Here is a 16223-nt window from a genome sequence, read left to right as displayed (position 1 = left end):
TTCCCTGATGATGAGCGATGTTGAGCATTTTTTCAGGTGTCGGTTGGCTATCTGGATGTCTTCTTTGGAGAAGTGTCTATTCATGTCTTTTGCCCATTTCTTCACTGGATTATTTGTTTTTTGAGTGTTGGGTTTGGTAAGTTCTTTATAGATTTTGGATACTAACCCTTTATCTGATATGTCCTTTGCAAATATCTTCTCCCATTCTGTAGGTTGCCTTTTTAGTTTTGCTGACTGTTCACTTTGCAGTGCAGAAGCTTTTTATTTTGATGAGGTCCCAGAATCAGCATTTTCTTACAATGGCAATTGCCTCAGGGGAGGCCATTACAGCTCCCTTAGGCAATTCAGAATGAATCCCCTCAGACTTCAAACAGAGGTGGAGAAGTCATTCCCACTGGGGAGTAAGAAAAAAAGCTCCCAACAGATGGGGAGGTCACCAACACTGAAGGGGGGGGGGGGGGGTGGCGCACTCCTCCTGGCAAAGAAAGAATACTCATCAAAATTGGGGGCCTCAATGTCTCCAGCTTCATCGGGGTCTTCCCACATGTCCCTGATCAAATTTCAGAAGCCCATACCTTCCCAATCTATATCCTCACTACAATGTATTAGCTTATATTACTCTCAACTAGTTGACTGTGAGGTTCTTGAAGACCAAGTGGCATTTATTTCTGTATCCTTCAGTAGCTACTATAGGTACCTGAAATATAGTCAGGGCTCAATAAAGATTTCTACTGAACTGAATTTTGCTTCTCAACGTATCTCAGTTGTCCATTATTTTAACTTTTATAAGCTCCATTTTGACAATTATTAAGTCCTTGTTTATGTATTTATCAGAGGTCTGCTAATTAAGCCCTTTAACTGAAATAGACTTGTTTATCGAGGGAAACACATAAAGGACTCATTTGCTCACTTTTTTCCATGATGATATAAAACTTGTTCTAACCACTAATTTTAATTTCTTCTCCAATTTAAAGTACCAGTACCATCACCAAGATAATTTTTTTAAAATCTGATCCTAACTTTAGTATGAATTACCTGTAATTTTTTCACTACCAAACTTACTAATTGAGTAAAAATTTATCTATGAAAGATTTTTAATGCTTACAGACTCTAATTCCTCCAGAAAAACATAATAAAATATGTGTGTCAATGAAAAAAAACCCAATACTCATGTCTAAAACACACTTAAAGTTCTCCTTCCCTTTACAATTGGCTATATCCCTAACAAACCTGACCCCTTATGAGCAATATTTGAAAGACTTTCTCTCTTCACCATTTTAACTAAAAATCCAAGGCTTTCCCAAAAGGCAATCTAGACACTACCAACATTTTTTATATGCCATATTGTCAGAATCCTACAGAAATGTCAACTCATGCTATTCCTCTATGAGTAAATATATAATCAAGTCCAAAAAATGCTAGCTATTGGGTGATGGCACTGACACTATTTTTATTTACTAAGTTCATTTAATAACATATACTTCCTTAACTGTGTACAAATGTCTTTGGTTGGTGTTTTGTATTTTACATTAACTAGATACCACAGAAGAATTAACTATACTTCTAGAAACACATTCTATCACCTTCAACAACTTTATGTTGCTGCCTCTGGCAGCAATATACAGCACCCAAGCATGGGATATCTGTCTGGTGATAAGTAAATAAATACATACCTGGCCCAAAATTACACAGGATTCAAACATAGTAAGAGAAATAAAAGAAAAAAGAGAGATACACCTTGAAAATACCTAACCTGACACTCTCCTGTGAAAAACTTAGTAATATTAAGCAGGTCCTTCATATCCTTAAATTCATGACGAGTATGACAACTTGAAATTACTTGTTTTGGGAATTCTGATTGGTGAAATATGGCATTACTTCTCAAAGAAATGTCCGTATGCTTCACTGCAAAAAAATAAATGCACCTCAGGACAGACTAATGTAAATATAAAAAAGCATCTCTCGTAACATTTACAAATAGTGGCAAACCATTTATGTCTTCTTCAAATTCAAAGGTGATGCAAATTAAGTAAAATACAAAAACTCACATATGTTTACTTTCTAAGAACCCAAAGATATAATACAACTACATTTTAACCCCATGTTCCTATCAACTGAAGATAACAATCATCCCAATCTCTTCTATAGCACTGGAAATAATATTCCCAATGATGACTCTCAGGTACTGTAAGATGCTAAGCCAGTCAGCTCAATGCTTGGGGACAGAACAGGGAAGAAAAGAATTCAGTTACCTTGGATTACTAAGGCATTCAAATCCACAAGTTAAAGTATAAGAGATTCTCACCAAAGCAAAAAATACTTGGCTTCTGGTGGGCTTTCTTTACTAGGAAATATATTAACCAGAAAATCCAATTTCTCCAAGTAATATGTCACGGCACTGCACATAGTAAGTATTCAATAAACGCTTCTTTACTTTCCCCTTCCAGCATAATCGTTTTGACAATTCAATGACCTTTTTCATTATAATGCACAAGCCCTATTTCCTCTATTTAATACCCAATTATAAAAGATGAAATAGCATAATATAACAGACAATAATGCTCAGAGACCACACAAGACAAAGAATACAGAATTTACAGAGTTCTCCAAGTCATTAAACAGGCAAACAGCAATAATACCAACAACAAACAGCAAAAATAACAAACCCTGTGAGGAGAATCTGATATCCAAAATTTCCATGTCATATATATTATACATTTTTAGCATACAATACACTTATGGATCATCTAATATATAATATGTAATTACATACACTATATATCTATAATTTTTAATATCTAGTTTTCAACAGAAAGTATGAGATATGCAAAGAAACAAAAAAAGTATAGCTCATATACGGGAGGGAAGGAGCAGTCAATAGAAATTACTCCTGAGGAAACCCAGACATTGTACTTACTAGACAAAGATATCAATAACAACTACTTTATATGTGTTCATTGATATAGTCTCAAATTACCAAAGAAAACCATGCCTAAATAACTAAAGGATATTATGACAACCATGTCTCACAAAATGGAGAATATTAATGAAAAGACAGTAATCACAGAAATGAAACAACAACAAAAAAAATCTGTAGTTAAAAAGTACACCAACTGAAATGAAAAATTTACCAAAAGATCTCAACAGCATGTTTGAGCTGACAGAAGAATTACTGAACCTGAAGACAGATCATTTGAGATCATCCAGTCTGAAGAACAGAAAGAAAAAAAAAAAAATGAAGAAAATGAACAGAGCATCAAAGATCTGTGGAAAACCAGCAGGCATACCAACATATGCAAATGCATAATGAGAGCACCAGAAAGAAAGGAGAGAAAAAAAGGGGGGGGGGGGGGCACAGGCAGAAAGAATATTTGAAGAAATCAGGCTATGGAAGTCCACAAATTTGATGAAAAAATTACTTTACACATCCAAGAAGTTCAACAATTCCAATTAGGATAAATGTGAAGAGATCCACACTTCAATATATCATAACCAAACTTTCAAATGCCAAAGACAAAGAGAATCTTGGAAGGAGCAAGAGAGAAGCAACTCATCACATACAAGGAATCCAAGAAAAGATTTTTAATCTGATTTCTTATAAGCAACCATGAAGGCCTGATGGCAGTAGGATGACACATTCAAAGTGCTGAAAGAAAAAGACTGCCAACCAAGAATTCTATATTCAGCAAAACTAATATTCAAAAATGAAGAAATTAAGACATACCCAAATGAATAAAAACAGAGAACTCATCACCAGCAGTTCTTATCTATGAGAAATACTAAAGGGAGTCCTAAAGGCTGAAATGAAAGGATAATAGACAATACTTGAACCTACATAAAGAAATAAAGAATACCAGTAAAGGTAACTACATAGGTAAATATAAAAAACAGTACAAAGGTATATTTTTTCGTCATTCTTTTTTTTCTCATATCTGATTTAAAAGACAACTGCACAAAGCAAATACTACAAATCTGAGTTGACAGGCATACAGTGTAGAAAGAAGTTGTGCAACAATAGCAAAAAGAAGGGGAAGAAATAGAACTATATTATAGATTAAGCTGGTATTAATCCAAACAGACACCAAACAGACTATTACAAATTAACATATTGTTTATAATCCCCAAGGCTACTGCTAAGAAAATAACTCAAAAAAATATATAGTAAAAGAAACAAAGGAATTAAAATGGCACATTAGAAAATATCTATTTAACAAAAAAGAAAGCAATAGTAATACAGGAATTAAGGAGCCAAAAAAAATAAATAAATAACCCATTAAGACATACAGAAAACGAATAGTAAAATGACAAGCATAAGTCCTATCTTACCAGTAACTATATTAAATGCACAAGGGTTAATAAAAACTCTAATTAGAAGGCAAAAATTGGAAGAATGCATAAAAAATATGATCCAATAAGGTACTGTTTACAAAAGACATGCCTGAGATTCAAAGACACAAGTAAAATCATATACACCAATAATATATTGGGGTAACTAAGTAACTTCATAAACAAAATAATATACTATCAACAATCTGAAGTGTGGAGCATCCATTTCTAAAACCTAAAGTCAGTTAAGATCTGATTTTCATTCATCCAACAATTATTTAATAAAAACCAACCATGCTCTACTGAAGAATATAATGATCAATACAGCCACTTAGACTAGTAAAGAAAATATCAATATATAATGTAAACTACAATAAAAGTTTAGAAGTGTTGAAATCTCATGCCCATCCCCATGCTTTCATCTCCTCGGATGCCTTGGCTCCTTCAGAATGTCTTATGTATATCAGCTCCCTCATTCATCATTGATTTTCCCTTTGTTCATTAACTCAACAAATATTAACTAACACCTATGATGTTCAAGGCACCTGTGAGGTGCTAAAGATATAATGGTAAGCAAAATTGGCCCTTGCCGTCAAGTCTGGCAAAGAGAGAGAAATAAGCTTAAAAATACATGCAACCACATAGTGTTGCAAAGATTGAGGGAAGAAAGGAATCTGAACTTCTCTGGAAGGTCAATTAAGGTTCTCTCACAGGCAGAAGCCTTGAGTACTTGCATCCAAAGCCAGAATGAGTAGGAGGCATTTCCAGTTAAATATGGAGTACTGAACATCCATGTTTACCACCATTCTCTTCTAAACTCCCACTAAAATGACAAATATATGAATAGACAATTCACAGAATTATCCATGTGACTAATAAGTATGTGGAAAATGGTCAATCTCACTAGTAATCAGGGACAGAAATAAAATATGTGGAAAAATGGTCAATCTCACTAGTAATCAGGGACAAAGATATGTTAGTGACAATGAGATTTATATCTACCAGGTTAGCAAAAAATGCAAAAGTAATTATACCAAGTATTGGCAAGGATGGAGAGCCATACTCTCAGATATTAATAGTAAGAGTAAAAATTGGAACAATGACTTTGGAGAATAATCTAGTAATATTTAACTTGAAGATGTTCTTACAGTAAGAACCAGCAAATTCTATGACAGAACCTAGAAAAATTCATGTGCATCAGAGAAGGTGAAGAAAAAAATTCATTGCCAGGTTGTTTAAAATAGCAAAAAGAAAAAAAAAGTAATAACCTAGAAGTCATTTAAAGAGAGGAAATTGATTAATAATTAGTAAAAGTCATACAACACGATAAATCAATGAACATGAATAACTAGTGTTATATGTATCAACATAGATAAATTTCAAAATGTATTGTTGAATAAACAAAGGAGGTGGCAGCAAAATACACAAAATATGACACCATTTTTATGAATTTTTTTTAAAAAGACATCACACGTACTTCTTATGGATACACAACCACAGTGAAGTTAAAAAGGCATGTAAGAAATGATAAACTACAACTTCAGAATAGTGCTACACTTTGGACAAGGAGAGAAGAGGATGGGTTCAAGGGTGTAAATTATAGCAATAGTAATTATTCCTTTTTAAAAATATGAAGCAAAAGGCAATGTCAATATGAGAAAAAATGAGTGGTGAGTACACTTGGATATTAATTAAATGAGTTAATTATTTGTAAAATCTTTAAAACAGTGCCCAGAATCTGCAAGCACCATATAAGTGGATACAAAAATATATGCAGTATTATTACCCTAAAGGTTTGAAATATTTAATTAAAAAATTTCATAGACCTCCTATCTCACACAATTAACAAACGTTAACTCAAACTAGATCAATGACCAAAATAAAACAGCTAAAACTACAAAACTCTTAGAAGAAAACATAGGGGCAAATCTTCATGACCTTCATTTGGCAATGGATTCTTAGGTATGACACCAGAAGCAGAGGCAACAAAAGAAAAACTTACTAAATTGAATTTAATCAAAATTTAAAAGTTTTTTGTATCAAAGAACATTATCAAGAAAGGGAAAAGACAATCTACAGAATGGGAGAAAACATTTGCAAATCATATATCTAATAAGGGTCTAGTACCCAGAATACACAAAGAACTCTCAGGAGCACCTGGGTGGCTCAGTCAGTTGAGTGTCGAACTAAGGTTCAGGTTATGATCCCAGCATTGTGGGATGGAGCCCTACATAAGGCTCTGTGCTGAGCTGAGCGTGGAGCTCGTTTAAAATTCTCTCTCTCTCTCTCTCTCTGCCCCCTTCCCCACTTGCATGTGCTCTCCAATATATATAAAAAATTTTAAAAAGGAACTCTTAAAACTCGACAACAAAAAGACAAACAACCCAATTTCAAAATAAGCAAAAGAAGTTAATAAACACTTCTTTAAGAAAGATACAAAAATAACCAAAAGACACTTTAAACTGCTCAATATTATCATTAGGGAAATACAAATTAAAACCACAATGAGGTAGCAGTTCACACCCACTTAGATGGCCATAACCAAAGAGAAAAAAGGAAAATACCAAGTGTTGACGAAGATGTGGAGAATTGGAATCCTCATACAATATATACAGCCACGTGGGAAAATAGCTTAGCAATTCCTCAAAACGATAAACGCAGAATTACCACATTATGCAGCAATTTCACTCTTACATATACGCCCAACAAAATTGAATACAAGTACCCAAACAAATACTAGTATACAAGTGTTCATTGCAGCACTATTCACAATAGTGAATCAGCACAATAGCAAAAAGGTGGGGAAATCCAAATGTCCATAACAGATGAATGGATAAACAAAGTGTGCTAAGTGCTATATATTATATATATAACAAATTATGCAGGCATAAAAAGAAATGGAATAGTAATAAAACATAGATGAACCACAAAAACATTATGCTAAGTGGATGAAATCAGACACAAAAGGCTACACATTATATGATTTCATTTATATGAAATACACAAAATACAGGTGAATCCATAGAGAAAGCAGATTGTGTTTGCTAGGGGCTGGGGAAAAGGGAAAATGGGAATGACTGCTTAATGAGTGCTGGGTTTCCTTCTGGGGTGATGAAAATATTTTGGAACCAGATAGAGTTCCACAAAATTGTGAATGTACTAAATGCCACTAATTATACACTTTAAAATGATTACTTTTATGTTATGTAAGTTTCACCTCAATAAAAAAATAATCAAAAAGAAGTGTTTTAAAAAATGTTTGAAAGTGTCCAGGAGCAGTACTTGCTACATTATCAATACTTAAAAATAGTGGTTACTATTACTGCCATTACATACATCACAATATATCATTGCAGTAATTGGTCCATAAACACAGGTAGTCCCTATGATACCTGTGATATTGACATAACTGCTTCAATTCCAGGATTTTAACCTGTAAAATTCATTTTCTTACTACAACTTTGATACTTCTATTTGTACTACCCTATCATTCCTACCGAACCTGTTATTCACCCCTATTGAAATTTCTAGTATCCCAAACCACTCATTATTCTCTCAGCCTATCAATAACTCCTCCTTTCTAACTCCCAACTTTCTGTTAATAATGCTAAAGCTTTTGTCTTGATTTCTTCCTTGATCACTCTTTATCCTTCTAAATGCCTCTGTTTCTTTTCCATGACTAACATTGTGTGTTATACACCAATAAATACACTCAATACATTCAATAGGTAATAGACAAACCTACCCAGGGGCCAATGTTTGGGCTCCTCAATTGAGACTAATCAATCTGAGGAATAGAAAGAAAAAGAAATGAAAAGTGAACAGATCCTCAGACACCTGTAGGAAACCATCAAGCATGCCAACATAAAAACTATGGCAGTTCCAGAAGAGACAAAGGGGCAAAAAGAATACTGCAAGAAATAATGACGAAAAACTACCCTAAGTTTACTTCCCAAAGTATACTTCCCAAAGTACACACACACACACACACACACACACACACACACACACACGCACGCACAGTTCATCAATAGATGCCTTCTGGAATACTTTAAGTGGGGGAAAAAAAGTATATGCTGGTTAAAGAATCAGATCCACCTTATAATTCCCAATTTACCACCTAAACAATCTGCTAAATTATTTTGCTCAGATGAAAGTAACTATGATAATATCCATGGTCCTGCTATGTGAAAGAAAAATCATCTAAAAATTTCATGTATATGCTGCCTCACTTGTTCATAAGATTTTCTACTCCTAAGTACTTTGTAGGAATCACACCATAAAACATTTTGCAATCTGACTAGATTCTAAGTGCTCAGAGGACTTCTCATCAACCATATGGAAATCACTTTGTATGTGCATGACTGCGACACTGAGAATAACCCTGTGGCATTTCTTACCTCTCCTATTTATAACAAGAGAAGCAAGATCAGTAACACCTAAATTTGGAACTATAGAAAATAAAACTCAGTACACCAATGAAGATAAAGTCTCCTACAAAAGGTTCTTGCAACAAAAGGTACTATACAAGTATCCTTAACTAATATGACTATGGAAAAAAAATCACATATACTAAATAAGCAGGAGATATTTTACACCATTCACTTTAAGCAGAAACTAGTCCTAAAAAGAAATTAATAAAATATACCTCTTCTGCATAACAGACAAAATAAGTAACTTAAAATATCTAAATGCCTCATGAAAACCATCAGCAGTTAATAAACACTGTTTTCCCATTCAGCAGAATAGAAAATAAATCTTCATTTCAATTTGTCCTGTGATTCAAATGGGTGGCCCATTTAATGCCATTCAGGTTTCATAGGCTTATTTTCAATTTTTCATGTCCAATGTGGGCAAACTGTTGGAATGAAAGGTATAACCTCATGTTAAGTTGTCTTTATTAAATCCATAATTAAAATAATGACACTCTCACTTTTACCAACTATCTTCAATGATGTCTACACATGTAGACATGTAGTTTTTTTTTTATTGTTTTTATTTATTTTTGAGAGAGAGACAGAGTGTGAGCAGAGGAAGGACAGAGAGTGAGGGAGACAGAATCCGAAGCAGGCTCCAGGCTCTGAGCTGTCAGCACAGAGCCCGTTGTGGGGCTGGAACTCACTGACCACAAGATCATGACCTGAGCCAAAGTCAGTCACCTGAGCCACCCAGGTGCCCTTACCCATGTACTTTTCTAGTAATATTCATGTGAGTCCCTATCAGTGAAGCACATCCACAGATTAATGGATCTTACATAATACCGCAACACTATCCTTACCACAATGGTAGAAGTTCTGAATTCTCATAATACAAAAGTAAAGCATCTTGAAATGATCGTGCAAATCTTACCACAAGGTTGGACACAACATAAAAGGCAATTTGGCTGGCCTCTCCATTAGCTAGGCCTTCTTTTGGTAGGAGATGCACATGGTCAATGATAACAAGGCTGGCAAAGGGGGAAAAAAGTCAGTCTTCCCCAAATAGCCGGAAAAAGTGACTTCATGCTTTACAAAACAGTGGTTACTTAGTTCGTATAGTTACTCTATATGACAACAATGTGTTGGACTGAGTTACGTAAATACCAAAACGGACATACCCTTCTAAGGAAAACCACTTCGATAGAATTATTACATGCTGCATTTTAAAGTGAATAACATTAACTCTGCTCTTCATCTATTAAACCTGTAATTTTAAAAAATGCTTCCCATTTCAAAATTTTAAAAATTATATCCTTTGCTAGTAATACTAAATATATCCCTAATTCTTTAAGTAGGATTATACGTCCTATAGCTAACACTCTTTGTAACAGTAAAAAAAAAAGAGGGTACAGGTAAAGAATGTCTAACTAATTTAAAATTTAAAAATATACAAAGACATAAATTTGGATAAACATTTTACAAGTGACTGATACCATCTCATGTTGAGTTATTAATTTGCTTAATGAGTTTATTCTAAGCATCAAAATTAAAACAGATTCAGAATAAACACAAGATACACAAAACACTTACAAGAACTCAGTATTGGCAGTATAGCATATGAATAAAAGAAAATTCAGGAAGACTTCTTATCAAACCCCTGCTCTACGACTTACTATTAATGCAACCTTGGATAAATTTGCTCACTTGTATGAGACTCAATTTCTCTGGCTATGAAGTGGGAAAAATACTACCTACCTCGAAAGGTACTGGGTGGAATTCAATAAAACAACAGACAAGGAGTTTTTAGAAACTCTGCATATGCATCTATATAATGCTAGGCTCAAAGATTTCCATAATTCTTATCAAAAGAACATGAAAAGTATTTCACACTACACTAAATGCATCCAGAATTCTATCTAGATTATTGGCAGCAAAAAAACAATGTATGCAGGAAAGCTGTTCAATCATTTTAAACTCTAAACCTATAAAAGAAATGGTTTGAACTAGATAAAATCTAAGGTACTCTGAGTTTCTAAACTTCTAGGATTCTATCTTAAAGTGATGCCCAGAAAGTCAATATGTCGACTACCACATTTTGCTCCAAAATTTATTACGATAAATAACGCAGAGGACAAATTCTAAGAATATCAAATAAAACAAAGAGGCAGTGTATATTAAGAATCTGAAGAGAGGTGTCTGGGTGGCTCAGTCAGTTAAGTCAGTTAAGCCAACTCTTCATTTTGGCTCTGGTCCTTATCTCACAGGTTCGAGCCAGTAGTAAGGTTCTGCACTGACAGGGCAGAGCTTGCTTGGGATTCACTCTCTCTCTCTATCTAACCCCTCCCCCACTCTCATAAACACAGGTGCTCTCTCAAAAAATAAACTTTAAAAAAAATCTTACCAGAGTTATGCACAAAAATGTTTAATGTTAATTCTAATGAGGAAAGCTTAACTATAAATCAAGAACTTACAAATCAAGTTATCAAAAAATTCATGATGTAGCGAGCACTTACAATGTAATGCTACTGAAAAGAGAAAAATATAAAACAATATTTACAATTCTGTTTTTAAAATGTTTTCAGAAGAAAAAGACCAAAAGAAAAACCAGCAAAATGTTTGCAGAACTTATTTCATGTTAACAGAAATGGGTTAGCGTTTTTTTCTTCATAGGATTCTTTATTTCCCAATTTTCTACTATAATCTACTATGATTTCCACAATGAAAAAAAATACAATATTCACCCATGCTAAAATAGCAAACTAGAGGCTAACAAAACTTCCCCTATCTGATGAAAACTGTTTACAAAAAACCTAGAGCTAACTATTTAATGGTGAAAGACTACATGCCTTACCTACTAAGATAAAAAAACAAGGCAAGGATGCCTACTCATACTTGTCCTATTCAACATCATACTGGAGGTTCTGGCCAGTGCAATCAGACAAGAAAATGAAATACAGCTGACCCCTTAACAACTCAAGGGTTAGAGGCACCAACCCTCTCACTGTCAAAGATCCACATATAACTTTTGACCTAATGATGATTTTAATTGTAAATTATACCTCAATAAACCTAAATTTCAAAGGACACGGGACATGCCCTTTTGAAAATTACACATCAAATTAAATGAGCTACCTCCAGTTCACTGGGTTTGGGGGTGGGGGTAAGACAGTGAGGAAACCAAAAAATCCTTAGAAATATTACAAATAAAAAAAATCAATTTACCATCAAGATTTATCAATAAGAACAGATACTGATACAAAGAATTAACCTAAAAAGAGTTGCCTTTTTTATTAAGTTCTGTTTGAACAGAAAATAACAAAATTTGATTAGCTAACAAGACCAAAGGTCACAAGCAACAGGTTGATAAAGGAACATTGTGATTATGAGCCAGAATTCAGAAACAACTTACCTAACATTTCACTTGCAATTTACTAATGGAAATGGTCTCATCCAGCCCAATGCACTGCCACCCCAACTTCTATTAAGAGAAATACAATAAACTTTCAAATAGCTTTCTTTATTTGTAACAATCTTATATACTTTATGAGTCATGTATCTACAAGCTAGGGGTGCCTCTTACTTGGCAAATTCCTATTTATCCATTTAACCTTCAGATCAACTCATTAGTAACCATCGTTCTTTCTTTTTCTTTCTTTACTGTCACTAATAATAATAATAATAATAATAAAGTGCTGTCCTGTCACTAAAAAAATAAGTAAGTGCTGTCCCTCTCTGATGACTCTGCAGTTTCTTTTTTCTGGTGTAAGTATTAAAATGATTACAAAAAGCTCTAAAAAGTTTTGAGCTGATTACTCCAATAAGAAGATACATTTTCCCATGTAATAAAAGAGGTAAATTTTAACTTTCATCACTTTGTTTTATGTTTATTCCATTTGGCTTATACTGTTGCTAGGAAACCAATTCATAATAAGATTTCCAAGCACACGGAACAACCCTAGCCAGCCAACTTTGTAACCAGGGCAATTGGCGACCACACAATTTACTGGCTAGCCAGCACCACACAGGTGCGCTCTCCCTGGCATCCCCCTTGCTCTATTTACCTAACAGGTACAGTAAGTACAGCCAATTCCCTCATTGCAACAGAAATTGTAGCACAGGGCAAATGGGATGATTAGAAGTGTAGAACTCTCTGATGTCGGAGAACAAAGTGAATCTATTGTCACTCCCTGTGGTCCCACCCAACTAAATATTCTGGGTATTTTGTCTTAAATTGTACGGTGAAATGTTAGCCCAACCCAATCATTCCACCAGGCAGCATTTAAACTACTCCCAAAAGCCATCACCAACTACCGCCCGGATAAATATTTGGAGAGGATGGTGGTATCAATATCTGCACAGTTCAGAAGGGAAGGGAAGTAAAAGAGTCGGAATTCTTAAGGGGACGCTGAGTCACCTACAGCTGTGGCCAGGATTTCACCCTCCAGGAAATCAGGCTCTGCCCCAACTCGCATCATGGAAGCAAGTAAAAGTAGCAGCAACACCATCCTACCAAAAAAACATCCAGCTCTACTTTTAATAGGGTTACCACTCCTTAAAGTGAAGCCAGAAATAGATTTCATGTCCAAAGCTTTCCACCACAGTATACAACTTGGGCAGACGGAAGAAACATCTTTATTGTGGGGAAAGGGGGCGCACTTACAGGGATGAAGGATGCCTCACCACTTGGAAAGTTACTGGCTCCTGCCGTAACCTCAAAATGCCCCTTGTATAGCAACATGTGGCCCAGAGTATCTATAAGGTAATGTGGCTGACAGGTGTTGTAGAGCTTTTACGCCGGTGTACACAACGAAGCAGAGGGGGAAACATAAATCAGGCGCCATCGGTGAAAACTTGGCAAGGATCTAAGTCTCTGTTCGGTGGGAGCTTCGGTGACACAATAATCACGTGCACTTGTCCGTAGACGTTCGGAAATATTGGATTCTGGAATGTACAAGGGCTGAAACCTGCCGGCAGAGCAAGTACCGGTTGGCACTCAGGGCCGAGGCAGCAGGAATCCGTTCCAGCCCGAAGCAGGTCACACCTCCAACTCCCGGTCCCGGCCACCTCGGAGGGGAGAGGCCGGAGCTAGCGAGAGGCGGAAGCCGGGCCGCGTTCCCCGCCCGCGCCCAAGCCGCCTCGGGCGCGCCCCCGCCTCACGCGGCCCCGGCCCCCCAGACCCAGGCCCGGAAGGCGAGCTTCCATTTACCTGCTCCCCGCTCTGGCTCCCGCCGCCGCCGCCTCCGCGCCGCTCACCCAAACAGCCAGGTGAGCCACCCCAGCAGACGGCCCCGCAAGCGCACACCCGGGGCACGACCCCAAACCCGTCGTGGGGGAACGCGACCCCAGCCACACAAGTTGGGATAGCCCACGCACCACCCGGCTTCAAGCACCTCTGCCCCCGGAAGTTGATTTCCTCCAAGGCCCGCCCAGAGCTGCGCTTGTCACTCAACGCCAACACGCGCGTCACGTGACCCGAGCTGAGGGCCCCATCTTCAGAGCCACGCCTCTAATGGCTTGAGTAGTCCATGAAGGCTTGCCTTCTGAAAGGGGTTGACGCAGAAACTACCTCCTGTTGATTATAGCTTCTCATTCCTCTAGAATGACGGGCGCAGTTCCTATGCCTAATGTATGCAAATAAAACCATCCGCAAAATGATACTCCCATCTGGGATTCTATAGGACTGTTCCTGAGAAAAGCCTGCCTGATGTTTTCACCACCTCCAGGCAGAGTTCAATAAAAACGAACTTAGCCAAATGCCTGACAGGTAGTAAGTGCTCAAGAAACAGTTGACTGGACGACTGCTCCATTTCTTCTCTGCATATCTGAACACTCAAGCACCAGAAGGCACCTAAACCCAGAGCCTCTCCAGACCATATGACATCAGTCAAAGACTCTGCTTGAGAATTATTTTTGTTCTTGGCCTCAGCTCCGGATCACACCAACTTATATATGCCATCTCTGTTTCAGAGACAGTTTCTTTTCAGCTGCCAAGCCACTTTTTTCCAAGCCTTCAGTCAAATAATTTCTCCTGAAGAAAAAGAAAAGAGAATGACATAACTGTCAGGGTTTTATTTCAAAAGAAGAGTGGTTACATAGATTTTTTGTGTGTGTTCATATCAAAGTGTCAATAACTGTTAAAGAGGAACAGTCAACTAGCAAGTCACTTGTCAATGATTCTTCCATCTTTGTCATGGGAGAGATTTGAAGAACATTTATTTAGCAATTTTTTTATTAAATGTCTACTTGGCTTACTGGACTAAGTTGTGGCAATCTGAGAATGGACCAGATTTCATTCAAGATGTTTGCCTTCAAGGAGTTTATAGCCTAGTGGGAAAAATAAACAAGTAAAATCTGGGAACTTTAAGCATAAATCTCTGGAACATTCATAGTCATTGTATGACAGGAATTCTTTAACATTTTGGATGTTATTTTCTCATCTTTCCACTGAACAAAATTGACTCAAGCCTTTAATAATCTCTGCTGTGTACTTGCAGTGGAAAATGTCAACAAGTAATCCTAACAATTCTCCAGGAAGTGGAGGCTCAGGTGGTTAGTGAGTAGTCCCAATATTGAGCTCAAAAGTCGGTCTTCTACATCCATTTTTTCTGTCGTGTGTTTCTATCATGAACACGTTCCCATTATAGCAGATTGATGCTTTCTTACCCAAATTTATTTACCTATCTACTAGACCACGAAGTCAAAGACCACTTTTCATTTGTATATCTGTGAGTCTGCTTCTTATTTGTTTTTGTATATGCATCAATATCATAGTATTTAGTGATTAGAAGAAAGATATTCAATAAATGCTTCTTAAACCAAGTACAGTTACCTTTGTATGATTTTGTGTCTCATCCCTTTCTGCTGGAAACCTCAGATGAGTTTCTGAGAGTTTTCATTGATATGTCTGTATGTTTCCTCTGTCCCACTTACTCCAATATTCAATATTAAACAGACTTACGATAATAATAGAAACTAATACTTATTGAACATTTGCTATGTGCTGGCATAATTATCTTATGTGACTGGCTAAATATTTTGAATCTACTATCTAATTTGCCATAACATTAATCCTCCAAAGTAAGTATATTAATATATTCACTTTTTAGATAAGGATAAAGAGTTACGGAGAGTAATTTAACCAAGTGGTAGAGCAGGATCCAAAGCCAGGCCTGCCCGATGAAAGGATTTGTTTATTCACCACAACACACTGCCTCTGCTTTTCACATCATTTGTTTATCAGTGGAACCAAATTTCACCACCTCCATGAAGTCTTTCCCTCCCTCACATAGTAATTTTTACTTTTTCTTTTTTAGTCTAAACTCAATGGTTTTTAGTATATTCACAGAATTGTGCAACCATCACCACAATCAACTTTGGAATATATTTATCACCTCAAAAGGAAATCTCGTACCCTTTGTCAGTCACTCCCCATTCCTCCCATTCCCTGCCCCTTAGGCTTAGACAAACACTAATCCACTT

The 16223-nt window shown here is 36.3% G+C and overlaps 1 protein-coding gene and 1 long non-coding RNA gene across 15 annotated transcripts in view; one reads left to right on the top strand and one right to left on the bottom strand.

Annotated features, from left to right (window-relative positions):
• Positions 1–14167, bottom strand: part of CCDC91 (coiled-coil domain containing 91) — a 353778-nt gene extending 339611 nt beyond the window's left edge. For 3 of the 12 annotated variants that reach the window (XM_047867295.1, XM_047867298.1, XM_047867311.1), the window contains exon 1: positions 13951–14163. Coding sequence is in view for 2 of the 12 variants with exons in the window: in XM_047867296.1 (XP_047723252.1) it covers positions 12154–12160 (7 nt within the window). In the remaining 10 variants the exon portion in view is untranslated. Of the gene's footprint in view, positions 1–9675; positions 9773–12153; positions 12223–13404; positions 13709–13950 lie in introns of all 12 variants that reach the window. The other 9 variants (XM_047867305.1, XM_047867300.1, XM_047867307.1 and 6 more) reach the window with 9 other exon arrangements.
• LOC125170614 (uncharacterized) overlaps positions 13717–16223 on the top strand; it is a 33705-nt gene continuing 31198 nt past the window's right edge. For 2 of the 3 annotated variants that reach the window (XR_007154070.1, XR_007154071.1), the window contains exon 1: positions 13717–14009. This is a non-coding gene — a long non-coding RNA (uncharacterized LOC125170614). Of the gene's footprint in view, positions 14010–14346; positions 15470–16223 lie in introns of those variants that run through there. The other variant, XR_007154072.1, reaches the window with a different exon arrangement.

The sequence above is a fragment of the Prionailurus viverrinus genome, chromosome B4, assembly GCF_022837055.1.
Source record: "Prionailurus viverrinus isolate Anna chromosome B4, UM_Priviv_1.0, whole genome shotgun sequence".
Lineage (NCBI taxonomy): Eukaryota > Metazoa > Chordata > Mammalia > Carnivora > Felidae > Prionailurus > Prionailurus viverrinus.
This window is presented reverse-complemented; position numbering and strand designations above follow the sequence as displayed.